This window comes from Leptonotus elevatus, chromosome 16 (genome assembly GCF_054856555.1).
Source record: "Leptonotus elevatus isolate MCC_2025b chromosome 16, RoL_Lele_1.0, whole genome shotgun sequence".
NCBI classification, from domain to species: domain Eukaryota; kingdom Metazoa; phylum Chordata; class Actinopteri; order Syngnathiformes; family Syngnathidae; genus Leptonotus; species Leptonotus elevatus.
Window position 1 is genome coordinate 1,123,601 of NC_141254.1, and position 14,899 is coordinate 1,138,499.

The 14,899-nt window shown below is 44.5% G+C and overlaps 1 protein-coding gene across 2 annotated transcripts in view; it reads right to left on the minus strand.

Annotated features, from left to right (window-relative positions):
• Positions 1-12,483, minus strand: part of dscama (Down syndrome cell adhesion molecule a) — a 187,905-nt gene extending 175,422 nt beyond the window's left edge. For both annotated transcript variants that reach the window (XM_086057565.1, XM_086057564.1), the window contains exon 1: positions 11,651-12,483. In XM_086057565.1, coding sequence (XP_085913691.1) covers positions 11,651-11,693 — 43 coding nt within the window. In that variant the 5' untranslated portion in view covers positions 11,694-12,483. The remainder of the gene's footprint in view (positions 1-11,650) is intronic.
• Between the last annotated feature and the right edge of the window lie 2,416 nt (positions 12,484-14,899).

The following is a 14,899-nucleotide window of genomic DNA, read 5'->3' on the forward strand; positions in this document are numbered from 1 at the left end:
GGCGTTGCCCTATGCATTGATGGACATGCCGGATGCAACTCTCCAATTGCCCTCCCAAGCAGACAACGTTGCCGAGGATGCCGTCTCCGTCCGGGATTCTGAGGCATGTTCAGGTATGGACTCTGTTTCCACTGCCCTGTCTTCTCCTCCTTCTGAACGTTTTTCAGCTTCAGCGGAATTGGTGCACACTGTTATGCTTAGCGCGTTCCAACGTTTAAAGTTGGACGCGTCTGGCTTTTCTCAGCCTCCTACTCAGTGTGGCCTCTCTCCGATGGACTATTCAACCAAGTATTTTTGGAAACCCAGAATCTTGTCTTTTTTTGACAGACTTTTCATTCCTGCTTGTACAATTCTAGTGTTTATCCTCGGCTGAATCCTATTGGTTTGGACCGTATGCCTAATGTAGAGTATTCTGTGGCTTCACTCATTGTCTCCCCGGAGGAGGCCCTTAGAGAGGCTATGAGATGTCCTAGCCCTCAGTGGTGCTTTATGGACGAACTGGTCACTAAGTCGTACAACACGGCGACGGTGGTAGCACGCCTGGCCAACGCCCAGACGCATCTCCTACTTGCTCTCTCCGCAGCTTTGAGGGACAATAAAGTAGATGAGGCTACATCGTTCTGTAACATGGTGCTGTGGGATTTATCCCTTTTTTCTATGCTCTGTCATACTTGGGGGGGGAAGCCGCTCTCTCGGCCACCCCACTTGTCAAGTACTGGGCAGTCCTTTTGGCCTACGGGGATATATGGGCCTCGTCGTCCCACATGAGGACATGTCACAGACGCCCGTGGGGTTTGCACCTCTGGCCGAGGGCCCCATGGTCAGCCCCGAGCTTCACACACCACGCCCTATTCCTCCTGTACCCCGGAAGGGCCAGGGATTGAGCCCGAGGGGCCGGCAGTCGGTTACTTTTCCTGTCGCCAGCTCAACTCCTGGGCTGCCCTCGCTTCGGACACATGGGTAAAGGAAAAGGCACTAGCTCTGGATCAAGAGCTAGCGACCCTCCTCGCCAAGTCCGCTATCGAAGCAGTGGATCCCTTGGCTCATCCAGGGGGATTCTACTCCCCCTACTTCCTCATTTGAAAAAAGACAGGCGTATTACGCCCTATCTTGGATCTGAGAGGTCTCAACCGTTACCTCAGGGTGTTGCCCTTTCGTATGCTAACTACGTCGGCCATGTTGAGGACGATCGCCCGAAGGGAATGGTTCACATCAATCGATCTGATCTACTTCCACGTCCCTATTGCTCCTCAGCACAGGAAGTTTCTCCGCTTTGCCTACAGGGGTCGCCACTGGCAGTTGAGAGTACTCCCATTTGGCTTGTCACTCTCTCCCAGAGTGTTCACCCGTGTAGTGACCGAGGGGGCATAAAGGTGCTCCCTTACTTCGACGACTGGCTGATATGCGCACCGTCCAGGAATCAGGCAATCCGAGATACGTATACGCTTCTACAGCATGTGTCATGAATTGGGCTCAAGGTCAACCTGGAGAAGTCCTCTCTTGTTCCCTCTCAGCAGACTCTGTTCATCGGAATGTCGTTGGACACCACCTATGCCTAATCTCTCTCTTCCGTGCCAATGGGATTCTGCATTATGTCCTTTTTCTGCGTCTGCTGGGCTAATTAATGTCCCTGATGGCACTTGGACCACAGGGCCTGCTGTCGCTGCGACCATTGCAACGGTGGCTGCTCCACTTCCAGCTCAACCCGCTGCGGGACCATCAGAAACGTCTCAGAGTGTCCAGTCATTTCATGGTTGCTCTCGCACCTTGGGGTCGCCGGTCTGTTCTATCAGCGGGAGTTCCCAACGATGCCAGCCTGAGTGGATGGGGTGCAGTTTGGCAACACAGGACGGCTCAAGGCCTGTGGACTGCAGGGGACAGATTGCTGCACATCATTGTGCTGTAGCTACGGGCTGTGCATCTGGCCCTTATTCATTTTCTGCCCTTCGTGGCAGGGCGCCATGTCCTGGTACGATTGGACAACAGCTCCACTGTGTATCACATCAATCATCAGGGCGGGACAAGATCCGCCCAGCTGCTTCGGGCCTCACGAAAGGTTCTCAGATGTGACGCCCCCCGTCTTGCCAGCCTGCAGGCCATGTTTCTCCCGGGCATTGTCAACCAGTTGGTGGATTCCTTCTTCTGCCGTCGTCCGCCTCAGGGAGATTGGCGTCTCCACCTGGAGGTGGTGACCGCCGTTTGGAGTCGCTTCGGAAACGCGCCAGTGGATCTTTTTGCCTCCGAGGAGTCCACTCACTTTCCCCTCTGGTTTTCCCTGAGGGAACAAAGCAGCCCGCTAGGCCAGGATGCTCTGGCACACCCCTGGCCAAGGGGCCTGCTGTGGTTTGGCTTGGTTCCCTCTCCTTCGCAGTCTTTGCTTCTCCAAAACGTGGTTCCTGCCCAGTCGGTTGGATCTACTGGCCCAACAGCGGGATCAGATTTGGCATCCCGGTCCCCGTCGGCTCCATCTGTGTGTCTGCCCGCTGAGGGCCGAGACCCATTGCTGACTGAGTGCTTGTCTTCTGTTCATCATACGATCCTTAATCCCAGGGCTCTGTCCACTCGTTCGCTGTATGCTAACAGTTGGAAGCTGTTTACGGAGTGGTGTGCAAGTTGCAGGAGGGATCCCGTGACGTGCCCTATTCCCACTGTTCTAGCATTCCTCCAATCTGTTTACGATAACGGGCGTTCCCCTTCTACGATCAAGTGGCGGGCATTTCGGCCTGCCATATTGCAGTGGATGGAAAGTCTGTGGGTTGCCATAGCCTAGTGGCCTCCTTCCTCAGGGGTGCTCTTTACCTTCATTCTAGGAATCCGCTTCGAGTCCCCGCCTGGGTCCTTCATCTGGTGCTCGACGCACTGTGTAGGTCCCCTTTCGAGCCGTTGACCAAAGGGGAACTTCGCTGGCTGTCTTGCAAGACGGCATTTCTACTTGCAATAGCATCCGCTAAGCGGGTGGGGTTGCTCCACGCCCTATCTGTTAGCCCCGAATGCCTTCGTTGGCATCCCGACGGGGTAGGGGACACAATGTGGCTAAATGCTGCTTTTGTGCCCAAAGTTTTGTCTGGCTCTCAAGCCAACCACTCTATTCATCTTGCTCGTTTTGCTCCACTGTCTACGGATGGGGATGACACTCCAGGTCTTTGTTGTCCTGTCAGGGCGCCCCGCTCTTATTTGGATGCTACGTCATGTTTCCGTACATCCACCCAGTCTTATGATGGCCCGAATAAAGGAGCTGCTGTGTCCAAGCAACACCTCTCCCATTGGATCTGGGAGGTTATTCGGCAGTCGTATCGGGTCTCTGGTCGCTCCCCTCCTCCTGGGGTATGCAGTCACTCCACCAGGGGTGTGTCTACCTCATGGGCTGTTCTGAAAGAAGTGTCCTTGGAGGACGTCTGTGCGGCTGCTTCCTGGTCGTCGCCTTGCACGTTCTCCAGATTCTACAGTTTGGATGCCACCTCTCCTCATCCACTGAATGTGGTTTGCGGTCCTTTGAGGCCCCTCTGTGAGGTACAGTTCCCGGGTCTTCAGTGCTGTTTCAGCACCGCCACCTGGCGGTCGGGAGGGACGAAATAGAACGACAGTTACATATGTAACTACAGTTCTATGAGTCCCGAATCATCGCCAGCATGCTTGTCACTCAGAGCCCTCGTGTTCATTTGCGCGAGAAGGTTCTGAGAGATTCGGTTCAGGCTATGATCCCCTTATATACATGAGGATCACGTCAGCCAGAACCTTGGAAATGTCGTTTTATGAATTATTTCTCGAGTGACGCATGCACGTGGGGGATTTCCGTGCTGTTTCAGCACCTCCACCTGGCGGTCGTTCGGGACTCATAGAATCATAGTTACATAAGTAACTGTCGATTTAAAATAGGCATATTCTGCATTTCCCCCCACAATTTAAAACTGTTTCCAGATGTCTTAAAACATGTATGTGAAATACTTTTGTAAAATGATCAATAATTATTGCACCACTGCTTACCCGCCAAAAGTGTGAAGAGTTAAGTAAGCATATTAAATAAAGCCCTATTTAAATTTTTACTTGAGGCGGCAGCACTGTTTTCACTTCCATATACTTTATAGTAAATAAACTATACTTGTATTTTGAATAAGGCTTGCATACAATGGCAAGATTAAATTACTCATCTCATCACATCTTGTCACAATCATGTCAAAAATCATTATCATTAATTGAATAGTTAATTATAGCATCACAAAATACAGTGTCTCTGGTCCGTCAGGACATTTTGAAAACACATTTGTTTCCCAGTGGCCTACATTGTGTTGACTGGTCTGTTGATGTTAATGGGCAACTGAGGAGCTGGGTTGTTGCTGTGACTGTGTCAACCCATCTTAACTGGATGTGAAGTGACAGAGTGCACCAAAAGACACCACACAGACCTCGTTTCCCACTGGCCCTAATGCCATGTCTACTATGTGACATTGTTTTGTCGGATTGTAATTGGGTTAAAACTAGGGATGTAATGATAATGGCAATATCGTGATATCGCGATATTAAAACTTCACAATATATCGTCGTCGTCATGTCACAATATTAGAAGCAGCGGGTTGATTTCCATTTGTGCAGTTCTAGCACACTCTGGTGGCTAGTTTTTTACTGCCCTTCTATGTTTAAAATCCATGCTAATGGTCAGATGAAGGAAAATGTAATATGCTTGTGAACTGAGTCAATATGTGGAGGAACTCAATGTGTGCGTACATTAGCAAGTAAGTGCCTCAATATTTTTTTAAATATATATTATATATTTTTATTATATATAATATTTTTATAATATTTTTTTATTGCTGTAACGTCCTTCTTTCCTTTTCGGCTTTTCCTTTCAGGGGTCGCCACAGCGAATCAGTTGCCTCCATCTAACCCTGTCCTCTGCATCCAAAACATAAAAACATGCTATTCTAAATATTGTCATGGTCCCAAAAACATATTTATATGTTTTTTATGCTAGAGCATAGTGAAAGCTTAGATACTGCTTCTGACCTGAAGAGGACGCTTAAAGCTTCTTCTTCTTTTTTTCCTTTCGGCTTTTCCCTTCAGGGGTCGCCACAGCGAATCAGTTGCCTCTATCTAACCCTGTCCTCTGCATCCTCTGCTCTCACACCAACTACCTTGATGTCCTCTTTAACTACATCCATAAACCTCCTCTTTGGTCTTCCTCTAGATCTTCTGCCTGGCATTTGGAAACTCAGCATCCTTCTGCCAATATACTCACTATCTCTCCTCTGGACATGTCCAAACCATCTCAGTCTGGCCACCTTCTTGGTCTCTTCTTCATGTACCCTCACTCTTCCACTTGGGTCCCTCCAATTCACACACAGATACTCCATCTTGCTACAACTAACCTTCATTCCCCTCCTTTCCAGGGTAAACCTCCACAGCTCTCGCTTCTCCTCCACCTGTTCCTTGCTCTCACTACGGATCCCAATGTCATCTGCAAACATCATAGTCCATGGAGATTCCTGTCTAACCTCATCTGTCATCCTGTCCATTACCATAGCAAACAAGAAGGGGCTCAGACCTGATCCCTGATGTAGTCCCACCTCCACTTTGAACTCCTCCGTCACACCTACAGCATACCTCACCACTGTCTTACAGTCCTCATACATGTCCTGCATCACATGAACATACTTCTCTGCCACTCCAGACTTCCTCATACAAAACCACAGTTCCTCTCTGGGCACCTTGCCGTAAGCTTTCTCCAGATCTACAAAGACACAATGCTCCTTCTGACCTCTGTAGTTCTCTATCAACATCCTCAAAGAAAATACTGCATCTGTGGTACTCTTTTTTTGGGGGGGGCATGAAACCATACTGCTGCTCACAAATGTTCACCTCTGCCGTCAATCTAGCTTCAACTACTCTTTCCCTTAGCTTCATTGTGTGGCTCATTAGCATTATTCCTCTGTAGTTGCCACAACTCTGCACGTCTCCCTTGTTCTTAAAAATGGGCACCAGCACGTCTCCTTCATTCCTCAGGCATCTTCTCAAAATCTAAGATCCTGTTGAACAACCCAGTCAGAAATTCTACTGCTACCTCTCCTAGACACTTCCATCTCTATCCTTTATTACCCTAACCTGTTGCACATCCTTTCCATATCTGTCTCTTTGCCTTGCCAACCTGTATAGATCAGTCTCTCCCTCCTTACTATCCAACCTAGCATACAAGTCATCGTAAGCCCCTTGTTTGGCCTTTGCCACTTCTATTTTCACCCTCCGCTGCATTTCCCTGTACTCCTGTCTACTTTCTTCAGTCCTCTCAGTGCCTCACTTCTTCTTAGCTAACCTCTTTCTCTGGATCCACTTCTGCACCTCCCCATTCCACCACCAAGTCTCCTTATTCCCTTTCCATCCAGATGACACACCAAGGACTGTCCTACATGTCACCCTGATCACATTTGCTGTAGTTGTCCAGGCACCTCCTGACCATCCAGTGCCCGTGTCAACTCCTTCCTAAAAGTCATACAACACTCTTCCTTTTTCAGCTTCTACCATTTCGTCCTCTGCTCTGCCTTTGTCATCTTTGTCTTCCTCACCACCAGAGTCATCCTACACACTACCATCCTATGCTGTCTGGCTACATTCTCACCTACCACTACTTTGCAGTCGCTGATCTCCTTCAGATTACACCGTCTACACAAGATGTACTCTACCTGTGTACTCCGACCTCCACTGTTGTAGGCCACCCTATGTTCCTGCCTCTTCTGGAAGAAAGTATTCACGACAGCCATTTCCATTCTTTTTGCAAAGTCAACCACCATCTGTCCTTCTGTGTTCCTCTCTTGGATACCAAACTTGCCCATCACCTCCTCATCACTTCTGTTTCCTGCACCAACGTGTCCATTGAAGTCTGCACCAAACTCTTTCACTTCTAGGGATGGTCTGCATCATTTCATCAAGGTCCAACCAAAAGTCTCCTTCTCCTCCAGCTCACATCCTACCTGTAGCGCATACCCACTAACAACATTGATCATCACACCTTCGATTCCTAGCTTCAGGCTCATCACTCTATCTGACACTCTGTTTACCTCCAGGACGATCCTAACAAACTCCTCCTTCACGATAACTCCTACTCCATTTCTCTTCCTATCTACACCATGATAGAATAACTTGAACCCTGCTCTTAAACTTCTAGCTTTGCTCCCTTTCCACTTGGTCTGTTGAACACACAATATGTCCACCTTCCTCCTCTGTATTGTCAACCAGCTCTCTACCTTTTTCTGTCATAATTCCAACATTCAAAGTCCCTACTGTCAGTCCTAAACTCTTGGTGTTCCTTTTCTCTTTCCTCCTACAAACATACCTTCCTCCTCTCCTTTTTCGACCAACAGTAGTCCAATTTCCACCGGCACCCTGTAGGTCAACAGCACCGATGGCGGTCGTTGTTAACCCAGGCCTTTAACCAATCCGGTATGGAAGTCATATATTTGATTCGCATGTTTGATTTGGCCAAAGTTTTTACGTCGGATGCCCTTCCTGACACAACCCTCTGTAATTATCCAGGTTTGGGACCAGAACAAGAAGACACTGGCTTGTGTCCCCTTGTGGCTACATACATACTGTAACGTACTAAAGTAGAATATTGTGGGTTTTTTTAGTATGAGCTCATATTTTTTACAATAATGTGACCTTTTTTGTATCACCAACTTCCCCACAATATCGTTATAATTATCGTATCGTGACGTTCATATCGTCATAATATCGTATCTTGATGTTTGGATATTGTTACATCCCTAAAACAGCATCTGATGCCAACCTTGTACGAGTCAAGATTGTGTGGTAACCCGAACGTCTCCATTGATTTTAACTGAATGCTTTTTGGTGTTATTTGAGCCTGGATTAGGTTTCTTGGAAACATTAGATTTCCTGGCAAGTGTTTTGTTGGTTCTCATCATCTGCGACTAATATGGACCACAACTTGAACAAATGTTTAAAACACAGGATAACCCTGTAAGTGTCTGTCAGTACTGACATAGAGGTCAACCCTATTTTTCCAAACAATTTTGCCATAGTGTGTTCTTTGTAGCATTAGACCGATATGTTTTTTTCACAGCTGATACCGATTATTAGTAGTCAAGGATGCCGATAACCGATATTTGGAGCCGATATTTATTTTCACTAAAAGGGCAAATATTGGCATAAAAATTTTGGGGGGAAAAATACAAACTCCAGATCATATTTTTTATTTTATTTTTTATTTTAAAGCATATGTTTGAGCAACTTTTAAGGCTTGTAAAACATTGGAGATAAAAATAAATAAAAAATCTAAGTCAATAGACATCTTTGTTTTAAAAATCTAACAACAATTTTGGGAAATCTCCCAGTGGCAGTAGCATGTTTTCAAAAGTTAAATAAAAACTTAAACTCTAAAATTTCAAAATATCTTAAGTATTAAATTTGTACTTATCTTAGTTTTAATTTAAAACAAAAACAGAAGGTGCAGAGAGTTTCCAGGGTCATCTCTGAAAATAAAAATAAAATAAAATAAAAAATAAATTTAAATTAGTTCCCTGAAGTTAACACTTTTTAATGGATCTATTTTTGGTCATATGATTCTTCAAAATGGCTGATGCCGATATTCGTCAAAATGCTGAATATCGGTGCCGATAATCGGCCCGGCCGATAATCGGTCTATCCCTAGTTCTTTGGACATATTGCTAGCTCGGCCAAACACAAAACATCCTTGCTTGTTAGCCAGTTAGCTGGCCTAAAGTCACTGCTTGTTCATAGCTGCATGATATGACAGTCCATAAGGCAAAGCACAAGATGAAGAGGAATACGTTACTTATTACTTTCATGGATGTCTGTCTCCAAATGGGAGGAATTGTTTATTTTGCTGTGCTAGACACCCTTTCGAATTTAAATTTTGAATAAGTAGGGGACGTAAGTGATGGGGAATACCACTATTACGATTAATTAATCAAGCTTTTCTAGATATACAAGGATACATATACATTTACAGCTGAAACAGTAATAGAATTTCTGTGGCGCAGAAACAAAAATGTTTTCCATTTTATGCTCAGCGCAGTGCTTCAGTGCTTGTCATTTAAATTTCACTTCCAACACAAGCTGATTCTAATCAACAGGATCGTTATCAGGCTTATGCAGAGCTTGCTGATGAGTTGTGTTGGAGAAGGGCAACATGCAAAACCTGCAGGACTCGGGCCCTCGATGCCCACCTCTGGTTTAAGCTATAACTCAGCTAACTGTGCTCTAAAGCTGACTGATTAGAACACTGTATGATGAAGATAAAATATAAATGGAAAAAATAATCGCCACATAATGTGACATTAAGATGAACATAAGTTACAGGATGAATGTTCTGCCTATTACATATTGTTTTATATTAATGTATACAGTTTTAAGTTATGAAGGAAAGGTTTACTGAGAGATTTATTTTGATAAATGAATGTTGTTAGTTTATATTAAAGTAAATTTCCATAGGTTAATATCATTCAAACATATGCATCCTATTCAACTTAGGTTTAAATAGTCAAAAAATTATTTCACCTACAAAAAATAAAAATTTACACAAGGTTGAAGGCAATCAGGTCAATCGTCCTTGTCGATGAGGTGTCCCTTATTTAATTTTCAGGGAGTTGGCAACCCTAGATACGGCGGAAGTCTCCGACGTAAGTTGCTAGCAGCTAGCTGTTAGTATGACCAATGAGATGTCTTATTTTCATTTAGGACTACAAAAATCAATGAACAATTACTGTTGATATGCTGAAATCAGATGATTTTGACTATTTTAAATTAAAAAATGACTCTAAATGATTACTCGATTATTAAAATAGCGGTCGATTAATTTGATAATCGATTGCTTGTTGATTAATTGATTCATTTTGACAGCTCTATTTTCAACAATTTGGGACAATTTTAAATAAAAAAACATTGCTCCAAACAATTACTTGATCATTAAAACAGTTGTCGATTAATTTGATAATTGATTACTTGTCGATTAATCGATTAATTTTGACAGCCCTATGTGTAAGCTTGGAAAAAATAAAGTTACTGTAATCTTAATTCATACACGTCCAAATCAAATTGGAATCAATGAATAACAGCAAAAGATTAGTCGATACGAATGTCGCAGCATCGTGTGCATGCGGCACCCACCGGGAGCTGCTGTTGCCATTCAAAGTTTCTATGTAGACGTCTCTAGCAGCAGCCATTTTGCAACGCTCAGACTGAAAAAAAATTTAAAAGCCAATCGCAAGCAAAGAATACATCACGCTCAGTTAACGGTGATCTTAGACACTACATGTGTTAGATTTCGAATGGCCATCGGTGTCGTGACCATTTCTGTTCGGAATCGCCTTGCTCGCAGTTTAAAATCAAGTCTTTGGTGCACCACAGCCATCGCATTCACTCCCTTCTCTCCGAAGGGTAACAACCGCCTACAATTTTGCTTTCAGCGTGGCCACAAAGAGGTTTTCCTGGAACGTTTCACCCTTAATTCTAATCCACACTGTTCCAAAAACACCTTTATGTGCCCCAATTTTCTTTTAAAGGCAATTTCTGTCCCCCCCCCCAGCATCCCCCCCCCCACAACATTCCCTACCCTGAAGTCCCTTGTCCTCCTCATTTCCCCCCCTTCTTCACACCCTCCATGGATTCGCCATTAAATAAAATCTTTCGCCCTCAGTCACCGAAAAACACAATTAGTACTTAGTACTTACTTGAAAAAAATATCCAATTTCATTTTTACACATTGGTGGAAAGGGCTTTTTTTTCAATTCCAAATGCCTCCATGTCTGTGCTTCTAATATGGCGGGTGCAATGGAAGGGGGTGGGGTGGGGGCGGTGGGGGCAATGCTATAATCCTTTTCTCGAAGACATCCAAACAAAAAGGCCGCAATATGTGCATGTAAATTCGTTAATTGATAAAATGATCAACACAACTGCATGAAGTACATTTTAGAATTAGTACATTTCTAATTAGTCAACTCAATGGATAGCTATTTTGAAATTTGTTTCAATGAAATTAATGTGCAATGTTGAATTATTTTACACGTTAGGTTTCAAACTAATCTGATATCTGATAAAATGATGCTACAGATACAAATGATAATTAAAATATTTTGTGTGTTTTCACAAGCAATGCAATATAATTTATTGCTTGCTTGTTTGAGTTTATGTTTTAAAAACCAGAGTGAGGCCTAGTGAGGCTTGATTACAAAAAGGAGAAATGATCATAATGAGACAGAGAAAGCTAATATTGTAGATATTTTTCTTTAAGGCCTAGAATGTACTAAAATATCAAAATCGGGAGTTGGGGGGGGGGGGTCAATATTAACAATTAATATATGTAGATCCTACTTTGCAATACATGCTGCACCCATTGTACATATAAAAGCCCTCTATTTCCTGCTTGCTACCGTTCTCAATCAATTTGATTAAACGCCGTGAAAGGTTACAAATGCATACAAGGTAAACGTGTATACACTTTAAGGTTAATGTAGATGAGCCCTCTAAACTAAACATAGCAACAACCTCTCCCGCCCCCAAATTAAGATATTTGTAAATGCGTTGCAAACAATTGGATAGATGACTTCTACCTGCACCGCGTGTGACGTGTTAGCATAAACTTAAAGTCCAAGCATGCAAAAAACATATTCTCAACACCTACCATTCAAGATGCACTGGGAAAAGATAAGAGCCAATATCCACATGCCCCGCTCCTTTCAATATCCAATCTTAGGCTTTTTCTGCTTATCTCCCTGCACTCTTGCTCCTTGTCTTTCTTTTATATCTTCAACAAGTCATTTGCGATGAAAGAAGGGGGCAAGCGTGCATTTGTTATTCACTCCTCTTGTGCGGACACAATCCAGGGTAGAAGATGAAGAGGAGGAGGTTTGGATCTTCTTCCTGCAGCTGATTGTCTTGTGGTGCAGCGGGACGCAGTGTATAATCCACAAGTAGGGCTATTGCGTCGGAGGTGGACCGCGCGGGGCCTCAGCAGCGAAGCCGTCCCCCCGTGTCGGACCTCTGCCGGGCGTTGAACATGAGGGAGCCCGGCTCCGTGCTCTCTCCAGGTGAGAGGTTCATCCGCGGTTGCTGACGCAGAGGATGGAGGTGCATAGAAGAAAAGTAGCAGTGCGTACACCCAGGCTCCGCAAACAACCAAATTACAAAAAAGAAAAAAAGAGAGAAGGAAAGAAAGAAAGAAAGAAAAAGAAAGGGGGAAGTAAAAGGCTGGAAAAAATATTCAAATTAAAAAACAACCAATCACAAATGTCCAAATATGAATGAAAGAGGAAATGCGTCTCCACGAGAGGATGGGGTCAATTTTCGCCAAGTGCGTACGCCGATGATTGTTAGCTGTGTTGGGAACTCATTCTCTCTTCTCCACCTCTCTCAATCCGGCGAGCAACAAGCACACGCATTTTCCCGCACACACAAACTGCGCACACTGGTCTCTTCGCCTACTACAACGTGCTCTGCCTTGCACACGTGTGTGATAAGCCCTCTTCTTCTCCGCAGCGGCGGCCTCCCTCTCCCATTGCCTTAAAGATACACGCATGTGAGTGGGTGGGTGGAGTGAGCACAGCTGAGCCTCGGAGGCAGCCTTGAAACTCCCTCTTTGTCTTTTGCCTTAACACTGATTAGGGTGGCCCATGAAGAGAGAAAAGGACATTCGCATGAGAGATTTAGCACTCTTTGCAGGACATCTTTCCTGGCTGAGCAGTATGCGGAAGGATGCTTTCTGAGCGAGGGAGGGGGCAGTGAGAGGTGGAGAGAGGGAGAGGCCAGGCTTCACCTGACTGGTTCAACGTTTATGATAAACGGCCTTAATTGCAAATCTGGTCATCAAATGTGATTTCTGTAGAAATCACAAGTTCTCCATGCAGGGTTTATGAGCCCCTGTGCCAATAAAACGCCATTAATTAATTAACCTTGGTAAATACAAGCAGAAAAACAGGACATGCACTATTTTTTTTCTTTTCTTTTTTCTTCCTAAGAGCTCAGTATTGTTCATTCAGTAATTTTACCGATTTGACATGCCATCATCATTGCTCTTCTTTTTCTTTTCTTTTTTATTATTATTTTGTATGTGGGTGAGTATGTGTGTGTGCGTGCGTGTGTGAGTGTGTGTGTATTCATTAGTTCACCAAAAACCTATTAAAAAATCCCATACCGTTCACCTAAACCGAACACCGCCGTCAGGAGACCCGAGGAGGGACCAAAGAAAAGAAAGGAAAGTGAATTCCAGCACCGACCAGACACCACCCACCAACAACCAACAAGGACATGCACTACTGAAGCACCATGAGATGGCATCAAAAGTTTCCCCTTGAAGGGTTTGAAAGATTTGTTTCATGTTGTAAACTTGTTTTTTTTTTTTTTTTCATTTTTGGAAATTTTGTATTTTAATCAAAAGTGCACACTAAAAACGGATTGGTCAAATTAACCCAATAAAAGGTTACATTTGACCAATCTAGCTGGTAGTTATGTGTCCGACAGATCCTTTGGTTAAAACAATGAATTAAGGTGTTTTCAACCAATATATATTGATGATTGGGCCAACCGATACAAATTGGTAATTCTGACCAAGATATTGGTTAATCTGTGTTAGAGGCTGACAAAAAGAGCACCACTCATTGTCCCACCCATCTAAATGGGGCAAAAGTCATTCTCCGCATTTGACCCATCCCCTTAGGGAGCAGCAGTGAGCAGCCAGGTTCAGGAATTCATTTGGTGATCTAACCCCCCAATTCCAACCTATAATGCTGAGTGAGTGTCAAGCAGGAAGGAAAATGGGTCCCATTTTTATAATCTGTGGAATGACCAAGGCAGGCATTAAACCCACAACCTCCCAGTCTCAGGGAAGACACTCTACCACTAGGCCACTGAGCTGGTCATGCCTAGTGATCTATCTAGACAGACATTTCCATTTTAAACACCATATTATACAGGTATATTATAAAAAATTGTAATCACTTATAATAATTAATAAACACATTTAGAATGCAGTGCTCCCAATTTTATTGCACCACACACACACACACACACACACACACACACACACACACACACACACACACACACACACACACACACACACACACACACACACACACCTGTATATACACTGGGTGGGGTCACATTCACGGTGTAGGGGTAGAGTTTGCCAGTCGGCAAGCTGGCGAACTCAGTAACAGGGTTAGGTATCACTAAGCACGCTGACGTGACGACCGGGACCTTTCCCTGCCGGGCCTGGGGTTCTGGGGTACCCCAATCACCCCCCCCCCCCCCACCCACACGCGGTTGGAGGTGGGGTTGGCGCGGGTGCCCTCCCTAACACATCCTGTTTAATCGAACACAAAGATGATGTACTCACCAATGACCACAGCTACTGTATGTTGTATTCCTTCATACATCTAATGGAAGAGCATTTATCTCTAGTGCCTGCCACTACATCAATGTAGTTGGAATAGATTGTTGATCAAAGACGTGTTTGTAATTAATAAATAATAACTTTTGACCAAATTAAATGAAAATGCTCACACTCACAGCATCCCTGATGATATCCAAAGGCACACTTGCTTTGGAATCACTGGGGTAGAACACTGATTGTAGACTAAGGGTGTTATGTTTTGGTTTTCCACCGTTTCCTGTTTCAGATTTCTCCCTTGCAGTTGCTGGGGAAACAGCTGGAGGGCGGATCGTACTGACACACCTGCTGCCCATTTTGTTATCAGGCCGAAATAAAAGCATGGCAGCAAGAGAGAGGAGTGTCGGGTTATTGCTCCGCGACGCTACTCACTATACCTGACGTTTACGATACTGCTACCTTTCTAGCGGCAATCTTTCTTGGTGTTGTGGACACCACTAGTGATTAGACTAGTAGCATTTTTCTTTAGCCAATTTTGTGTGC